This window comes from Ischnura elegans, chromosome 5 (assembly GCF_921293095.1).
Source record: "Ischnura elegans chromosome 5, ioIscEleg1.1, whole genome shotgun sequence".
In the NCBI taxonomy this organism is placed as follows: domain Eukaryota; kingdom Metazoa; phylum Arthropoda; class Insecta; order Odonata; family Coenagrionidae; genus Ischnura; species Ischnura elegans.
Window position 1 is genome coordinate 21,283,999 of NC_060250.1, and position 18,684 is coordinate 21,302,682.

The window sequence follows — 18,684 nt, forward strand, 5'->3', positions numbered from 1 at the left end:
GAACGTCTTCGTGATAGAAGACTGAAATTCGTGAGGACATTATATTCAAAAGAAAAGAAGAAATTCCGACTTACGTTGGGATTAAGTTCTTATGCGCTGCTGCGACATCGCTCAGCATTGAAGTCATATGCTTGATAGTCCAGTCACCATGATGCTTGACCAATGCTACAATATAATACTTAACAGCAGCCTGGGACCCACTGTCTCTATATCTTTGTAAGGCGATGTGTAAAACTTTACATAGGCCTTTGATGACATTCTCGTTGACACCTAGTGGTTAGATTGGTCATTTAGTAACTACTTGGTAATAGCAAACACCCGGTATACAAAAACTCCATTTCACCAACACATACCAGGATTTTTCAATACCGCGATTACTTTCTCAATGACGGCACTTCTTTCCTTGCGTCTGGATGTTTGCAAACGTACAGGAAGGTCCTTGAGGGCCTTAGATAACTGAAAAACCCATCGACAAGGTTAAAATCCACGAGACGAGGGTAAAATACAGATAATATAAGTAACCATTGTACTGTACCTCGGCCTCCGCCATCAGGCCCAAAGTATGCGGTCAATTCCTTTCACGTTAATTATTCACAATATACACTATCCAAACCAGTATGCTCTACGTAATACACGTGGTACGCTCTCTAATGGAAGAGCCGCACATCCAAAACAGCCGTTGACTCGCTTCTAGGCCGAGAATTGCACCGTTCTAATGCAAACAGGTTATTCAGTTCTCGTACGTGACCGCAAAATAGTCTTTTACATGCATTTATTTTATGTAAACATCACATTCTAACCGCATTCGATGCATTTTCGGCCTATTTTTATTTCGGCATTCAATTTGAAGTCGAATGAACTTTTGTGATGCAGCACTAGATGGCAGCATTGCTAATAGCGGGCTTTGAGCGGGCTTTTGAATTATAAAAATAATAATGGTGGCAGTAATTCCATCAACTCAAAATAACGGTAATTTTTTCTATGTACAATACTCAGTTACAATATCAATACGATAAATGCCTGTTTAAATTTGTCATTTCAGGTATTAGTAATCCCAAGATATTACCATTAATTAATGGTTTCTCAATAAAGTCCTTTTTAAAGAAATTTTATTTCACGTATGTTTCAACGACATCCAACTTCTGCGTTGATTCGCTTCGATATGATTTATAACAAATGCAAATGAAAATAATTTTTCAATTAAGGCCAGTGATGGGGGAAGAAAAATTTGGTGGGAAGATCTTCCCTGCCGAGGAGAGGATAAAATGTTCTGCCAGCATTGAATTGCCCCTATGAGTGATAATATTGTTTTATTTGCAATAAAACATGACATTAAACAATTAATTTATATCGTTGTACATGCATAAGTCTTTACTCAAATCCGAGAAGCAATTCTTCCAGAAAACCAGAAGAGGCACAGGTCTGGAAAGTTGTAGAGGGAAGAGAAAATGAATGATCTTTCATCATCTTTGCTGTTTAGGTAAATTTGTTGTTTTCCACATCCTCTATTGTGAGGCATTTTTCAGCGAACAGCGTATTTTACTTAATCAGTAAATATCCATTTGTGATTGTATGGGACAAGGAGAAGTAGCTTCGACAAAGGTGATCCACAAGACAGAAACTTCAACCAACTTTCAACAGAAAAATATAGTCTCTTGAACCACAAAGATAAATTAATAATAAAATGAAATGAACTATCGGCACATTTAGTCATCAATCCTGAAAGGATCATTGGTGGAATTTTTTTTGCTATTCCTTATTGTTTGATGTATACCTACTCCTAGATGCTAGCAGTGCTGCCCGTCAAACCTTAATAACTATGTCCAAATGGTGCCGGTCAAACAACCTACTTCTTAATGAAAACAAATCATGCTTAATTCATTTTCATAATAAAATAAATCCACCAATTCAAAGCCCTCTTCTCAGAACAGATTCAAATATCACCATACTTCACCGTGACACCACTAAATTTCTCGGTTTATATCTCAATATGAACCTTGACTGGCAGCCTCACATAACCAAATTAATCAATAAAATTAATACTGGGATTTACATGATCAGGAAACTTGCTCCAACTACCTCAATTCAGATTCTAAGTCTCATCTACTTCGCCAAAATCCATTCTTTTTTAGTTTATGGAATTGTATTCTGGGGTAATAATAGCGCTGCAATCTAGGCATTTTCAATACAAAAGAGGGCTATCAAGAGTATGCTAAGGGTCTCAATTAGGACCCCAGGAAGACCTCTATTCAAAGAACTTAAAATACTTACTCTCCCCTGTGTTTATATCTTGAATTGCTGTACATTTGTGAGAAACAATAGGCACCTGTTTATGTCCAACTCCTCAATCCATAACCACGAGACACGTGGTAAAGACAATGTCCATCTGAATAATCAGCCTTTAAATGTTAGCAGAAAAGGTCCTCACCACTCAGCCTCTATGGTTTATTATAAAGTTCCAAATCCAACGTGCAGTGAGTGATAATACTTTTAAAAATAAGCTAAAAGAACTGCTACTTAAAAAAATGCTATTATAGCATTGATGAGTACCTTAATGACAAATTAATATAATTATGTACGTATTTAACTGCTTATCTCTTCTTTGTAATCTTCTTTTGCAAAAAATTATACGTGGTAATAATAATAATTTTTTTGTTCCAAGAGATCACAAAACTACCAGTGACATTGGAAGTCGTCAAAATAAAAAGTAATTAGTCAAAAATAAATGAAGTGATAAAATATTTACAATTTTTACAGTTTAAAGGAAAAGTTACAATTTTTGTGGCTGATGGGTATAGATTCCTCAGAGCCCAACATAAAATCCTTCATGAGAATGAAAAAGCAGGAGCAATTTCCACAATTTTACATTTATTTCGAAACCGGTAGTATTAATAAATGTAAAATTGTGGAAATTGCTCCTGCTTTTTCATTCTCATTATGTCACGTTTCCACTCCATCTCGCCTGAAACTTCAGACTATGTAAAATCCTTCAGGCTATAGTAGTTGTTTTCCATTAAATATTTCTTCAAAGCATTCTTGAATGGTGTAGGTGGAAGACATTTGATATCATACGGTAATTTGTTGAATGTATATTTTTGATAGGGAAAATAAGGGCCCTTTTTGGCAGAAAGTGCTAGGGTAGTCTTTGAGGTGAACGTCAGTGGTGGTCCTGGTTGCGTGATTATGAGGAGAACTATTTTTTGGAAAGTATTCAGGATTATTTTTAACAAAAGAGGCACAGTTAAGCATGCACAGTGATGGGAATGCTAGCATTTTCAGATCATTATAAAGAGGTAAGCCAGGTGATCACATATGTATGTTATGGTATGTTCTCGCGTGGGTGAATCATCCACTCCATTGCACTAGGAGACTGGTAATGTTTCTTTTTTTTACTGTCATAATTTGTGATAGAGAGGTAATTTGAAATTTATTGGTTAAGATAAAAAAAGCACAACAAATTTTAAAAAAATGAATGTTTGGTGTTTTGAAATTATTGTAGGTCGTCATTGTTCACAGTGCCTCCTAAATTCCTCTTTCAGTTACATACCGCATCCCCACACTTACAATGAGTTAGTTATTTTTTATTTGACTGCCAAAATATTCACTACCAATAATTTCTATGGCAAATCAAGGTGTGCCGGGTCAGCTAGTCCAACAATAAAAAGATGCAACCATTCTGTAAAAATAATATATTCTCTGAGTTTAAAACCTACACTACATTATGGCCTTATTTGACAGTCATTTGCAAAAATGCAAATATGTATACAAAATATTCATTAGTCTTCAGTTCAAAGTAATTCAATTTCACAAGGACTTTCTTTTGACATGAGTCTTAACCAAGGAACACATGAACATACTGAGTCTTGACTAATAGAATCAAGAACCCGCTTTTCAGTCACAAAAATTTGGTCTTTCGATTGCCTCCCTCCAGTTGTACTGGACTTTCCATTCGATTCTTCTTAGTTCAAAGTAATACAATGTCAAGAAGACTTCCTTTTGACACGAGTCTCAACCACATAAGGAGAAATAAAAGAACAAACAGAGTCTTCACTTATGGAATCAAGAACCCACTTTTCAGTCACAAAAATTTGGTCTTTAGATTGCCTCCCTCCAGTTGCACTAGACTTCTCTTGACCCACGATAACTATTTTTGCAGCTCTGGAACAGGATACAACGTATCCACCACATAATAACAAAAGCTCCCTGACTTCAGATGTAGGAGGGCTGGAACATGAGGCTGCAACATAGAAAGGTCCGTATCTAGAGAATAGGTAGTGCCGGAATATTGATGGCATACTTCTTTCTCGAGCCATACGAACTTTCTGAAGAAAAACAGAAGAAAGAAACTTTCAGTCATTATTAAACTAACAAAATCTAACTTCAGTTACACTTCATGTTTCAATTCCATTCAAAATATGTAAATAACAAAAATGAGAAAAATAAACTGAAAATGAAAGAATTGACTACATTTTCAATGCATAAATGAAGGTACATCTGTTTAACATAAATACATCTATTTTAATCCACCAAATACATAGCTATCCAGTTATATGGCACACTTAAGTTCATACTTAATATGAAAGTGAATTGCACCATAATTTATTCATGAAATTGCGATTCAATGAAGAAAGTCACATTCACTAGGCACATCTGAAAGCCCCAAATTTATGAATAACAGCAGGCAAACAAACAGCAAATTTTTTACACACCATAGTGTAAGTAACCTCTAAATTGGACAGGAATTAAGTATTGATGAAGCTGAGTTAAGGCCAATTCTGGATCCATCAATACTGATTATGTATATTCACTTAATGATAACATAGAATTGTAAAATAATGATTATCATACAGACACATGGATGACATAAATATCACTGAGAAAACTTCATTAGTTAAAAGGCAATGTTTAGAGTTGCTCCTTAAATTACTCAGTCACAATGGATAGAAACACCTAAAGTTTATATTTTTAATTAAAACTTAATCTTACCTTTATTGCAGGTAAAAAGTAATCCAACTCAAACTCTGCTTCATTGAGCCAACTGTTGTTGTCCAAAGATTTTAAAACCTTAAAATGGATAAAAGTGATGAGTATGGGTAATACTTTAAGCAAATGAATATTTACTGACAAGTAAAAGTAAACGAATGCAAGCCTAATATTTATCACAAATGGAGATATTCCTGAGACACAAAATGTATACACTTAGTGGAAAGCCACATTCCCGGCATTTACGGAATGGCATGACAAAAATTCCTTGTGGAATATACAAATTGAATGATTAAACATAAGAAACTTGAAATTATTCAGTCATTTCCTTTTGCCTTTCCTCTCCAACCTCATTACACCACCTTTTGTTTAAGCCTGGATATATGCTTTTAAAATTTATCAAGCACATTATCAGTTCGGCCAATTACAGAGAGCTTGCTGATTAAACAGCATTCATAAACTACATACAAGCTCCGAACAACTTGCTATCCAATCGTAATTTAGATTTACTTTAACTACAATAAACTTAATCTCAAAATTCTCTAACACCTTGGAAATTCTTTGGAATTATCACTTTCCTGCAACCATGACCAAAAAGGAGAGACAAAAGAGACTGATTGGAAGGGTCTGAGTACTCACCCACTCTTTTGAAAGGATCCAACATCCTCGTGCTACTCCACGAAGCATATTCATTGTCCTTTTGGGTGGATAACCACATACAACATGCCTACAGCGACCACCAACATTTTTATCCACCTGAAATCCTCCTATTTTCTCCACAACACTCCTCAGCATCTGCACCTCCCTCAAGAAATGATAACAAATTCCAAAACTTCAATCTACAAGTCTAATAAGGGTGATGAAAATAACTTTCTACAATTCAGGAAAATTGTGTTAACAGGTTGATTTTTCTAGCATTATTTTTAATGCACATGTTTAGATAAGGCATCAAAACAGGCATTATTTATTTAAAAAAAAAAAAAACAATATTTATAGAATCAAGAATCTGGAAGACAACAATAGGAATAGACAAAATTTAAAAAAATGGAAAGTCACTGAAAAGGGTAACCTTACATCACCAAATGCATTAGGGTGCAGGGGTAGGTATTACATATTTGCCATCAACACCTAAGACAGAAATATTGTATTGACACAAAGCATGGAAAGTAAATCCATTTGTTCTGAGGAATTGACATTAATGCATTTTCTGAAAAATGATAGGTACAGGATAGTTATGACCATGGAAATAGTTATGACAAAATGAGATGTCATTAAAAAAAATACTAAGGAGAGCTGTGCAATTCCTCAAATATTGCAGAGTGAACAGAGAGCATAACAGTTTTTACATTGATTTCTTGGTCCAATAGATACAATAAAATGAGAGATAAATTTTATAGGACGCATACATTTAGGAATTCGATTAACCCTTGAATGACGAAGGACCAAAATAAATACGAGGGTTGTACCAAAAGTAAGGTTCACAATGAGCTACAATGTTGATAGAAGGTGCTAGGCGAAATCCCACAACTGTGCCATTCGCAGTGGTTCCCCTACGCTCGAGTCCGCCTGTCTGCGATTCACTATGTTGCTCATTATTGGCTTTGCAACCGTCAACAATGGAAGGGTTGATCCCCGTTCCCGCCAAATGTGAGGATCGAGCAGCAATCCGATTTCTCCACGCAAGGAAGTTACCATCCCTGGAGATTCATCGGCAACTGACTGCAGTTCATGGTGAAGAGTGCATGTCTGTGCTTGCAAGAGTGCAAGTCTGCAAATGGTGCAGGGCTTTTTCTGATGGTCACGTGAAAATTCACAATGAATAATGGAGTGGTTTTGGATGCGATTGTCCAGAAGATGAACGGGGAGCTGCTCAAAGATCGGAGGGCCACTGACTGTGAACTTGTTGAATGCATTTCTGAAGCTTCCCACAGCACAAATGAAAGAACTTTAACAGAAACGTTGGGTTATCACAAGATGTGTGCTCACTGGGTCCCCCACATGCTGACTGATGGACACAAGGAGCAATGCCTCGACTGTGTTCGCAAATTTCTTCAACAATGTGAGGGGGAGGCAACAAGGAGAAGTTGTTAGATTCTATCATCACAGGAGATGAAACGTGGGTGTTCCATTACACCCCCGAAACAAAACACATAGGTGGCAAATGCTTCAAGAGCGACGATGAAGTCTGAGCTGAGGTCACATGCTTCCTCGACGGGTTGGCGGGAGACTTTTTCAGCTTAGGGATACAAAAGCTGGAGCAACTTCTTCAAAACTGTGTCGAAAATAATGGAGACTACGTTGAAAAATAGGCAAAAGAGTAAGCTTTTCAATGATGTGAAAATTAATAACAATTAACAAAGTTTTCTATTTGTAAAAAATATGGGGAACCTTACTTTTGGTAAAACCCTCGTACCAGGCCATGGACAAATCACCTTACTAACACACAGGGTAATTGTTTTAGTGCCTAAGGAGTTAAACAGCTGGTTTCTTAACAACTAGGCCATAATTTTCATCAAAAAACTTCATTTGTTTCATTAAGCCTTAATATATGCTCATGGCTGCAGAGACTAGTTATTTTTTTCCAAAAGACAATTCTTTTAAAGTCCAAGCAAGACCTGAGAAAGTAATTTACCGTGGTAAACACTTGCAGACTGTAAGCATGCATGCAATTTTACCAATTAAACAAGCATAACTGTAAGCTTTTTCTGAGAATGCAAATGATGCAATATGTTTGGAAAATGCAATGGTGGATTGTTCTGCTTCATTAAATTTATATGTACTGCAATATTTTATTCCTCAAAAATATTTCGTTGGATATAAAACTTGTAGTCATAACACCCTAATTGGCAGTCATCCCAGCTTCTAGAGAGGTAGATAATGCAAAACACAGCTTGTGCTCTTTCTTCACGGCGTTCTTAAAAGTGGTGAATCAAAAAGACAAATAGATGTGAGTACATTATTTCTAGATTTTAAGAAACTTTTTTCACATGGCACGTCACCAAAACTTTTACACAAATTACAGGCATCCTAAAAGGTGCCACAATCGGCCCATCAGTTCATAATACATACTTATAAATGACCCCAGCTCCCAAATTAGCAGTAAAATATGTTTACTAGCTAATACTGCTGTCATTTATCACAAAATTAGTGATGATCTGACTTTCAAATTCTATCATATGATTTCAATAATGTTCACCTGTGGAGCCAAGAGTGAGGACTATAACTAAATCTAAATGCACAGCAGTACTTTTCTAGTGAAGGCCATCCAACTATCCCACTGTATATGTTGTGGATGATGTCAACATAAGGGCAACAGCTGAAGTGAAGTATCTGGGAGTTATGATAATTTTGAACTTATTGTGGGGAACACACACATAAGAAATGTTTGTGGCAGAGCCCTGAAGAAGCTAAGATTTGTCAAGTAAGTGGTGGGAAGATTTTAGGATGACAACGAAAAAGAAAAGGGCTATTTTGCACTCGTCCAGCCACACTTTGAATGCATATGCAGTGAGCATACGGTATCCGCTTCTGAATTTCTTCTATGTACTTCGAAATATCTACTTCGTGAACTTAATAAAATAAAAGGAAAGTTATGCGATTCATCAAAACTGCTTCAGGCATAGTCATAGCATTACGTTAAACGAATTACGTTAGGAGCCAATAGAGACTCACAGACTGCGCACTAGGCTTAGATTACTTGGTCAATTTAGAATGGATATATTTCAGAATGACATGGAGAACATTATATTACAACCCCACAATATTCCAGGCCTGAAAAAATGATAAATTAAAGAGAGACATTATGCCAAATGGATATACACATCTCCCTGAACAATAATGGACGATAATAAATGCTGGTGGAACTTAGTTAGAGCATTTTCTCTTTCTTTGTCAACAGATGTTGTCCTAATGCCACTCGCCTACTGAGGCAAGTTGCTGGATAGTATGTAGATGATTCTTCCTACAGGATCATAGCGGCTTTCGCGAGGTGGTGTCTAACTGGCGAGGTACTTCTGCCAGCCACAAGGTATAATGTCCCCAATGGCGCCGACTCCATGGGGCTTGAGGGGGCCCGAGCCCCCTCAATAACTCGTTAAGGGTGTGAGGAAAAAAGTGTCAGGCTTTTCAATTTTCCCCGGAGTGCCCAAATATCGAGATTCGAATAATAAGGGTTTTAATGTTGATCATATGACTATTCTAAAATGCTTAAAAAACTTAAAACTCACTACTTACAAAATTTCCCGGGGAAAAATCCCCGGTTTGGGCCCCCCAAATATTTTTTGTAAGTCGGCATCCCTGAATGTCCCTACTCATAATGCTACATCATGAAGCACAAGATTGCTGCCTAGGGGTGATGCAGGTATATCCAGAATCAATGCAGCACATGCCCATCTGATGCCACCAAAATCAACAAGGGAGGATGTCACCTTATTATCTTAAATTATGAAAACAATTGGCATAATTGGGGGAATCCTCATTAGAATTCAGATTAGGCAAATGATTTTTCTTTGTGGAATTTTTAAAATGCAAATGCACTCACTCTGAGGCGATTCCGTTCATGCTCACCACAGGCTAGTCAGAGGATGTTTCCCCACAAAACATGACTGGAGAGTTAGTTTTTTGGCTAACAACAGAACAAAGCAAAATTTTTCTCTTCTACTCACTCATGATGCATTCCAGTGAAAACAAGGCTTGGCAATCTATTAGGCATCATGGCTGTTTGGAAGTAGAATGTAATAGGTATCTGGGCCTTTTTATATGAACTTGTTTCCATTCTAACTGCTTGATTGGACCATTTTTGAGCAGTCCCAATGGGAACTTTGAATTCCACACTCTCACTGGTGTTCTCTGGGAAAGTAAACTCAGGAGGGCAACTGTGCCGTGATGAGGAATGTTCTACAGAATCTTCCTTAACCTCAGCCAAAAATCTGAAAATGAAATGAACAAACAAATAAGTTAAAGAATGCTGATTCTGACAAAAAAACACACGATTGAGTCTCCTTGAGGCTACATATATAGTAGACCCTCGCTTTACATTATTACTTCGTTCCAGACAACCAATTGTAAAATGAATTCCGTTGTATGTTAAAACAGCATTGTCTTCAGATGAGGAATCTGTTATAGAGAATCAGTGCATGGTAATGTTACCATGCAAAACATATTTCGTTAGAAAATTAGGTGTAGTACATATTAATAATTGATGACATATTATGGTAATGCAAAATAAATCAGCCAAATTTAACAATGCACCTGCAAAATTACCTCAGTTCCGACGCTGAATAAGTTGATTAGTAGTGAAGTCTGACTTTAACAGTCTGACTGAAATTAACATTTTGAGGGATAACTCAAATGATCTCACAATAAACATTTTTCAACAACATTTATATGGATTGCTCAAGAAATAGGGGTCTTTATCAGTCTTTTATTTCAGTCAATAAGCATGTCCCTTATCCTGCCCCTGAAAATGTGAATCAGCTCCAGAAGATCATAAGATCCCTGGAACTCCCCCTCATAGTGATGAAAAAAGGCCAAATAGTGCAGGCAAGGATTTATGGCTTAGTTCGTATTTAAGGGTTGAATCAGTACAGTAAAACCTCTATGTAGTGAACCTCTTTACATCATAAACCTCCATACATCATACCACCCCTACGATCCCGTCTGATTTACATGTAAATTTATAGGCAAACCTCTTTGTATTGAACATCTTTATATCGTAGAACCTCCACTTATCATACCAAGGAGATACCCCCGAGAAGGCCTAACTACCTCCGCAAATCGTTCCAAGACAACAAGAGACCATTAATGCAGCTGCGATTACGTACATGGAATGACATTTTCATCAATAAATGTTTCACTCTTTTTTTTTCTTATATACCTTTAATATGCTGTAATTTTCACGTTAGTTGTGGCCATTTTGTTCAATATGAAAGCATACCTAACAGTAAATAAGAAAAAAGGTTTCCAACTACCCTAATTATTTTAAGTGACTGTTGAATTGAGAGAGATCACATCATTTTCTCTTGAATCATGGTAAAAATCATGCGATTGTGCTCGCTTTCTGTAATTATTAAATATATGTTCACTGATGCATGCATGTTTGTTTAAACACATAAATATAATGGTTTAAAAGAAAGTAGCGCCTTTCATTTCCTAAGGATATGAAAAATTGGTGCCTATCACTAAAGCCTCTCTATAGTGAACCTGCATACATCAAATTGCCCAAATTTTGGTCCCCTCCATTACGTAGTAAAGAGGTTTTACTGTAATATGAACATGGCCAGTGGAAGAGGCTGGTAAACTGCAAAGAAATAGTTCAATGTAAGTTATAATTAGTTTTTCCCATCCATCTCGTAATTAAGACAAACATCTCTAGATACAAATTAACTCATTAAGGCCCGTATTCTTAGTCGAACCTGTAGGGCCAACCGACCCTCGATATGTCATCAGCCCCTGCATAAACCGATCTCGCCCTACATACGCCACATCAAGCCCTACATATGGCCGATTTTGGAACTAAACGGGCCCTACTTGATGTAGGGTACCCGAACCAGCACTACACCCTACAAAAACATGGCGGCCAAATATCGTCGGCTGATCACTTCGATTAAAAAATCTATGTTGTAATGCATAGTAAGCAAGACTAGCTCACATGAACTATTTTAAAATGTACAGAAACACAGCTGAACGGTAAAATACTACCACATTATAGCCACCAAGTTAAATAGATAATAAAATTGACTGAACTGATAAGAACAATATAGCGGTATACATGCACCTTGTTTCTATGAATATAAAATAATATTTTTCACGTTTGGCACTTGGTATACTTTTGGGAAACCAATACTTCGTTTACGTATAACCTTAGAAAACATATTTTCATGCCACTATTTGCCACGTAATAAACTTAACTACGGAAGGTGAAAGCGAATGACGAACCTTGATGATGCAACATAAGTTCCCACCTCAATGATCATATTTGCTCTGTACTTATTACTATCTTATACAGATCGCTTTTGAAGTAATTTAAAGACAATATGGTTCTACTTTTGGCTCGATATGAGAGTATTTGTAGCAATAATTAAGGTACCAACACGACCTGGCAGACGAAATTGATTGTTTATTTACCTTGAACCGTTGCCCTAACAATACACCCGAAAATTATCGTATGTCTTTTCTTAGTTTCATAGCTAGTTCCCATTATGCCACCTGAGAGGAAAATTGGCGCTGCGCCATCATCTACGTCATCTCAGAGAACTTGACGAGGGAATCACCCCCCACCACTAATGTAGGGTCGACTGAGAAATGCAAGTAGGGGCCTTTTGTTATGTAGGGACGGATATGTAGGGTCGACTAAGAATATAGCTCTTAAACAATGTCTCTATAAATAAACACCTTTATTCATAAACTAGAAGGCCCCTCGCCCTTTATTCATAAACGAAACCCCTCCCTGCCCCTCGAAAACACCTTTATTCATAAACTAGAAGGCCATCCGGCGCTGCTAGGGAAGGATAGCACTCAGAGAAGGAAAACTTAGAACTTGGAATTCTTGGTCATATTCAGTGCTGTAGTTGGGAAAAAAATTTAGGCGGTACTCACCAAAAATTTCCAACAGCTGAATATGTATTATACATTCGGGCACGATTGAAATGTCAAACTCCAACTTTTATATTAGTTCCGTGTTCTGCCACAAGATAACTCTGAACAAGTAAATAATCATTTCCGATTTTTCTTTCTGAAATCCATTGGACAATTTACAGTAGGGCTATTTTTTACAGATTTAAAAAGGTAGTTTAACCGGTAGGCTTATAACGAGTTTGAGTTTTAGGGGGTACGCCGTACTGGCCTGTACCGGCCCAACTACAGCACCGGTCATATTGGTCTCCCATTGGGAAAATATAAAAGATTATAAGAATATACATAATACGTTGGAATTCACAGTTAAAAGGATAGCAAGGTAATTCGTGGGCCATTTACCTGTGAATGGTGAAGTTGCACGAAAAGGCAGTAATGGAACCAGAAGTCCCCTAATTGGCCTTCACCTTGCATACAGCGCTCACAAAGATATACAAACGTGGCAGAATGAATAAGGATGTTATCAAAAGCTGGGAGAGTAACCAGAGTGCAGAAAATGGGTGCTACCTAGGTAGGCATTGAGTGCACTTGCGGGGTTTGGTAATGAGAAAAAGTAGTAAAGGACACGTCAGACGCAACCGAAAGTAGCACCACACCACGGGCATGACAAGCATGAGATGCACCTATGTACTAAATTTGGTTGCAAACCATGCAGCCATATGGTAATACATAGCAGACATAAAATTGATTGTTTGAGGCGTAACTTGGTGAAAGCGATTCATAATTAAATTAAAAAGAAGAACTTTGTGCTTTCACATTAATATTTATTCATGACCATGGTTTCAATGTTAGACGTCATCATCAGGTGAACTCTACAGAGGTCCATCACATCCTGGTATAAAAGGAAGTGATGGATCTCTGTAGAGTTCACCTGATGATGACGTCTAACGTTGAAACCATGGTCGTGAATAAATATTAATGTGAAAGCACAGAGTTCTTCTTTTTAATTTAATTTAAATAACAGACATGCTCTTAAACATATATAGATGTACACTTTCACTAAATATGCTCCTCAGCACTGATCAGCGCAATTTATCATGGGAATCTCTTAATCCGTAAAAGGAGTTTCATGGCATCATACTTAACCCTCTTAGAGCGGTGGGCTGATACATTGGCTTTTGCCGCTTAGGCCAAAAGTGTGCCAGGCTGATATATGGACTCTTACACACTCCATCCATCATTTTTAATAAACTTCCATCTGAATTTTTAAGTATACCGGACTAGCCACGGTGATAACTTTTACGGGAGTCACCCGCAATGCACAATTGTGCGAAAAATCCACAGAGAAAAAATCATTCGCCTTGACCGGGATTCGAACCCGGATCCCTCGATTTCCGGCCGAGTGCTTTAGCCAGTTAAGCTACCGAGGCGTCATTCTTCCCTGTGGAAATTTGTGGACTACCACCTTGTCCGGTATAGTCCACAAATTTCCACAGGGAAGAATGACGCCTCGGTAGCTTAACTGGCTAAAGCACTCGGCCGGAAATCGAGGGATCCGGGTTCGAATCCCGGTCAAGGCGAATGATTTTTTCTCTGTGGATTTTTCGCACAACTTCCATCTGAATTGAAAAACTGTCCCCCTTCCCTATTCAAAGTTAAATTATGTAAATTTTTAGCAGGTAAAGCCTATTATGATATTAGCGATTATTTAAATGATTCTATGTAATTTGTATTATTGTATTTATGTAATTTGTATCATAGTGATTTTTGTGACGAAACCATGCAATGTATATTGCCAGTTCGGTGAATAAAAAATTATTATTATTACGTAGTCCATTATTGAATTTGCTGTAATTTACTGCATTGCTATAACTTACTTCAGTAAACTTAAAAATATTTTGTCAATATTAACCAGTGTAACCTCATCAATGAAAAAAAACTGCAAATGGACATGTAATAAAATAGCTTTGTATTTTTTTTTCCTAGTTGCTACATTTTATGAAAATACACTCCACATTTCTTGCCGGTACCCCAGGAAGAAGGATAGCACTAAGAGGGTTAAAGGAAAATAGTGTTCATGGAGTAAAAGTTTACAGTTTACAGCAGAAAGAATTGAATTCCATACTATTCACCATAGAAAAATGAGTACAGAAAGTAACCAATATTTCTTTTTTCCCACTGCCCCGAAAACAGCACTTGAAGGCCTTCACAACAGAGGATTAACAAAGAACAACACAAACATACATGTCCCGTATAGGGGCCACCGACACAGGTGGGATTTGAACCCACGACCTACAGTTTGGCAGGCAAGGACTTAATCCCATCCCCATCAAGGCGGCGGTTCTCTTTTCAGATTCTGGTAATACATAGATGAGTCAGTCAAAGTTAGGAAAACAGTATATAATAACACCTGTGATGCTAGTCAGAGCATCCATACTACCACATATATATACATCCTTACACGACCCTCTGCTTTTTCTTATCATATTAGAATTCTAACTAGGCAACCATAAAAATGCCACTGCAACAGCAATATCTCTCATATGCTGAGGACACCAGTGGGCTTGATAGCAATTTAAATACACTGCTTAACATTGGACTTTGTTATATTCACATAGTTACCAGTTGATACAACATCACCAAAGAATGCAATCTGTTTAGTCGTTAAGATAATCATTTAAAATCAAAATAATTACGTGCATATATAAATATTACCTGTTGTATAATTTCTTAGTAAGAGGTTCATTAATGTCAGCACTCATTTGGCTGCAAGGGAAAATGTCATCTTCATTGACTGTTGAGAAGTTCTCTCCTGTTACATGCTCAAGGGTGCCAATAATTCCATCCTAAAAAATATAAAAATGCTGTCCTCAAAAGGTATATCATGGAGAAAGTGCACTCCGTACCAGACATTACATTGTAATCATTAAATACTAAGGAAATGAAAATTATTAATGCACCATTCTTAAGATTTACCGAACAAAGAGCATTTTTATCCTATCCAAGTCAAGCCTGATTCATAATACAAGCTAAGGTACAACACTACAAACGACTAATAAAGTCTTCCACTAAAGATAGCGAGTTTAACTGAATGTTATCCTGAATATTTCGGCTTACTATAACTTAAAAATATTCTCAAGTCAGAGTAACAGCTGCATCATGTTAGGGTTAATGCAAACCAGATACAATAAAAATGACCCTAAAAGTGCAAGGAAATGTGTACACACTGAACAATATTAAGACATTTTGGCAAAAACACAAGAAAAAACTTTCTTATAGAAAAAATTCTGTGAGCTACTGATGTATTTAACCTTTTCCTTACTAAAGACGTAAATATATGTGTGGACGTTTCTTGACCCGGGAACAAATGCCATATATTTTAAAGTAGTGAACAAAAGCCATATATTTTAAAGTAGTGAACGAAAGCCATATATATACGTTTCCTAGCTCTTCCCCTTTTATGACGGTCGCGGGTGTATGACGTCTTTGTTTCGAGACCCAACACTGCGGGGTTTAGGCTTTACCCTCAGAATCTGGGAGCAGGTACCCTCACCCCTTTTTACTTTCTTTATTTCTTTCTCGTCTTTTATTACCCCTCTTAGCGGTAACGGACTGCGGTCATGCAATTGTTTATCCAGTCAGTTTTTGAAATAAATATTTGTTCTTTTCTCAAGAAATATAAACTAAGAATTGAATTCTTCATCTTCTGAGCTGCGTTTACAATTTTTAAACAAAATTCTATTATAAATATTGACTTATATGTCAAGTTCTGTATAAACATCAACATGGAAATTGTTGCTGCATTAAATGAGTTAATAATGACCTTAGAACTTCGTTTAAAATTTGACAATGCTCAGAAAAAATGAGGAACTCATTTCTTAGTTTAGAAGGATAGAAAGTCTAATTTTATAGTGATGAAAGGAGGAATGGTTGAGTAGAAGGTATTGTACAGAATTCAGAGTCCCCAGATAATATTTTGTGTTATATACTGATAAAAATTAATTGATAAATACTACTTAAGTACTTCATAACATGCAATTCGCACACGAGAAACTGCCAAAGAAACACCTCAAAACTAGTATGAACAAATAGTTCTCTTAATAAAAGCATATGAAAATATAAAAAAATTTACGCACTGAAGTGGGAGAAGGGTTGGACAAACGCTTATTTTTTCTCACAAAGGAGGAGGAAGGTGTCAAACATGTTCTCATGCATACTTCAATGCTGCCACATATTTATCATCCATGGACAAATACCTTGAAACTTCTGAAGATATACTTAATTGAAGAAATTTTAAAAATAATTTCTATAGATAGGTTAAATCCGAACTATGCAAAGGTGGAATTGGGTCAAATTTGTAACTAGGGCAGCTAAAGTAAGAATAAATTCCAGAAAAAATCGTATACAAACTTCCAAATTTTGCTTTATTTGCGATAAAAGAATTATTTTCAGCACAACCCCTAAATTCTACCAGGAATTAGAGCCGGCCATTTCAATACCTATTAAAATTGTTCTTGAATTTTTGAAAAAAAAATCAGTATATTTTTAACACTAGCAGAGCTAATGTCAGTTCCCTACATAGTGGCAGATTCCCAGGGAAGCCACAAGATTAGTGTGTGTGTGATTCCATGACCTAACTTTCACAAAGATTATATGAACTCTAACCTGTTCAAGTGAATATAGTAATAATATCATAGTGTAAGAATATTTTTACCCTATGATGATACTTACTGGGAAGAAAATACCCTGAATGGATAATCACAGCCAAGAGAATGAATGTGGAGTAAAAGGGTTTGAGGAACTCACCACTCATGGTTTCAGTGAGAGTGATCGACTTTGGTCCACTCTCAACAACGTTGAAAAGTTAAAATTCGTATGACTGCGTTAGAAAATCATTTAATCAATTTTTCAGCCGCAACAATCACCCAGACCCCCACACACTATCTCAGTAATTCAACCTGAAGGTTGGTTTGAGTATATGACGATAGAGGAACTAAGACACAGGGGTGTGAATTACACAAATTTAGGGCAGGGGGAGCCCTTCCTTTCCCTGGGCCACATAAAACTTAATTTTGTTTGAAGGTGTTCGAGGGATTAACAAGGGATATAAACAAGGGATTTCTCGATCTGCAGCCAAGTGCCAAGGAGATGAGGACAAAATCCATATAAGCACACTTACTTTGACCAACGCCGCATTCTCATCGAAAATTTCGGGATTGAAATATGTTTCGTAGGGTTCGTTTTCTTTGTCCTGAAGAGGACGTTTTTTCTTCCTTGCACCTCGACGGCAAGGCATATTTCGTCTCGGTCTCTGTTGAGAAAAATCACATGTACACTATAAACATGAAACAAGTGGGAAAAATATATGCATCACGTCAAGCGGATCAACCATGATTCACCAACCTTTCCTGAAGGAGAGCTGAAGATATCTGGTTCTTCATACTTGTCTAAATGTAAGGCACGGAAAGATTCTTCACAAGCACGGCTCAACAAACGCTTACTCTCTTCGATCCACAACACTGATACTAAAGGGATGTTCCTTTTTTTTGCTTTCTTGTACGTCGAAAGAGAACCCTCATTGAACAGGACGTGGGTTACCTGAATGATTATTTCAAGACCACATTATTTTCAATCTAAAAGATTCAATGAGAATAAAGATGAATTGATTCATTCAGGAGCATACCTTGGGGGTGAATTTCTCTTCTACTCTTGCCCCCAACGATATCAGCTCCGTTTTCACACATTCACATCTATTTTCGTTACCTGACCATACCTCAACGTACGCAGTCACACCTGCAAAAAGAATAAAATTTGATTAGAGATAATATGAAATCACGAAACTTGACACAATATGAACACAACTTACCCCGCAGAATATTTGCATCACAAGCAGGCATTGATTCACTGTACATTTCTATATCCATAGCCATTTAAAAGGTAATAACAAACTCCAATAAAGTAATATTTATTTATACGAACTAAAAACCGCCTCCATTTACAGAATATGCTTCATCAAACGCAGATTCAAAACAAGCTCTCGTAAGGACGCACGCCAATCGTCAACTATTTAACGCTTATTCGGCTCGCTTGGTACTTTTTTGTTGCTCTGAGGAAACTAGAGCATGATAA

General features: G+C 36.9%; 2 protein-coding genes across 2 annotated transcripts in view; both read right to left on the bottom strand.

Annotated features, from left to right (window-relative positions):
- Positions 1–830, bottom strand: part of LOC124158566 (eIF-2-alpha kinase activator GCN1) — an 85,582-nt gene extending 84,752 nt beyond the window's left edge. Inside the window, exons 1-3 of the mRNA XM_046533722.1 lie at positions 536–830; positions 354–456; positions 75–270 (exon numbers count right to left, since the gene is read on the bottom strand). Coding sequence (XP_046389678.1) covers positions 75–270; positions 354–456; positions 536–550 — 314 coding nt within the window. The 5' untranslated portion in view covers positions 551–830. The remainder of the gene's footprint in view (positions 1–74; positions 271–353; positions 457–535) is intronic.
- A 2,844-nt stretch (positions 831–3,674) lies between these two features.
- Positions 3,675–18,608, bottom strand: LOC124158568 (microcephalin). The gene is made up of 9 exons (XM_046533724.1): positions 18,422–18,608; positions 18,239–18,348; positions 17,959–18,153; positions 17,735–17,866; positions 15,271–15,401; positions 9,648–9,911; positions 5,623–5,788; positions 4,987–5,064; positions 3,675–4,322 (listed from the first exon to the last, which is right to left on the bottom strand). The coding sequence occupies exons 1-9, from the start codon at positions 18,483–18,485 to the stop codon at positions 3,981–3,983; spliced, it is 1,482 nt and encodes a 493-aa protein (XP_046389680.1). The 5' UTR covers positions 18,486–18,608; the 3' UTR covers positions 3,675–3,980.
- Between the last annotated feature and the right edge of the window lie 76 nt (positions 18,609–18,684).

Bases quoted from the DNA above. Each gene is read 5' to 3' on its own strand.
- LOC124158568 (XM_046533724.1), bottom strand. From the start codon at position 18,485: ATGGCTATGGATATAGAAATGTACAGTGAATCAATGCCTGCTTGTGAT. The intron at 18,154-18,238 runs GTATGCTCCTGA...ATAATCATTCAG, and splicing joins AAGAGAAATTCACCCCCAAG to GTAACCCACGTCCTGTTCAA. The intron at 5,065-5,622 runs GTGAGTACTCAG...ATCCATTTTAAG, and splicing joins GGATCCTTTCAAAAGAGTGG to GTTTTAAAATCTTTGGACAA.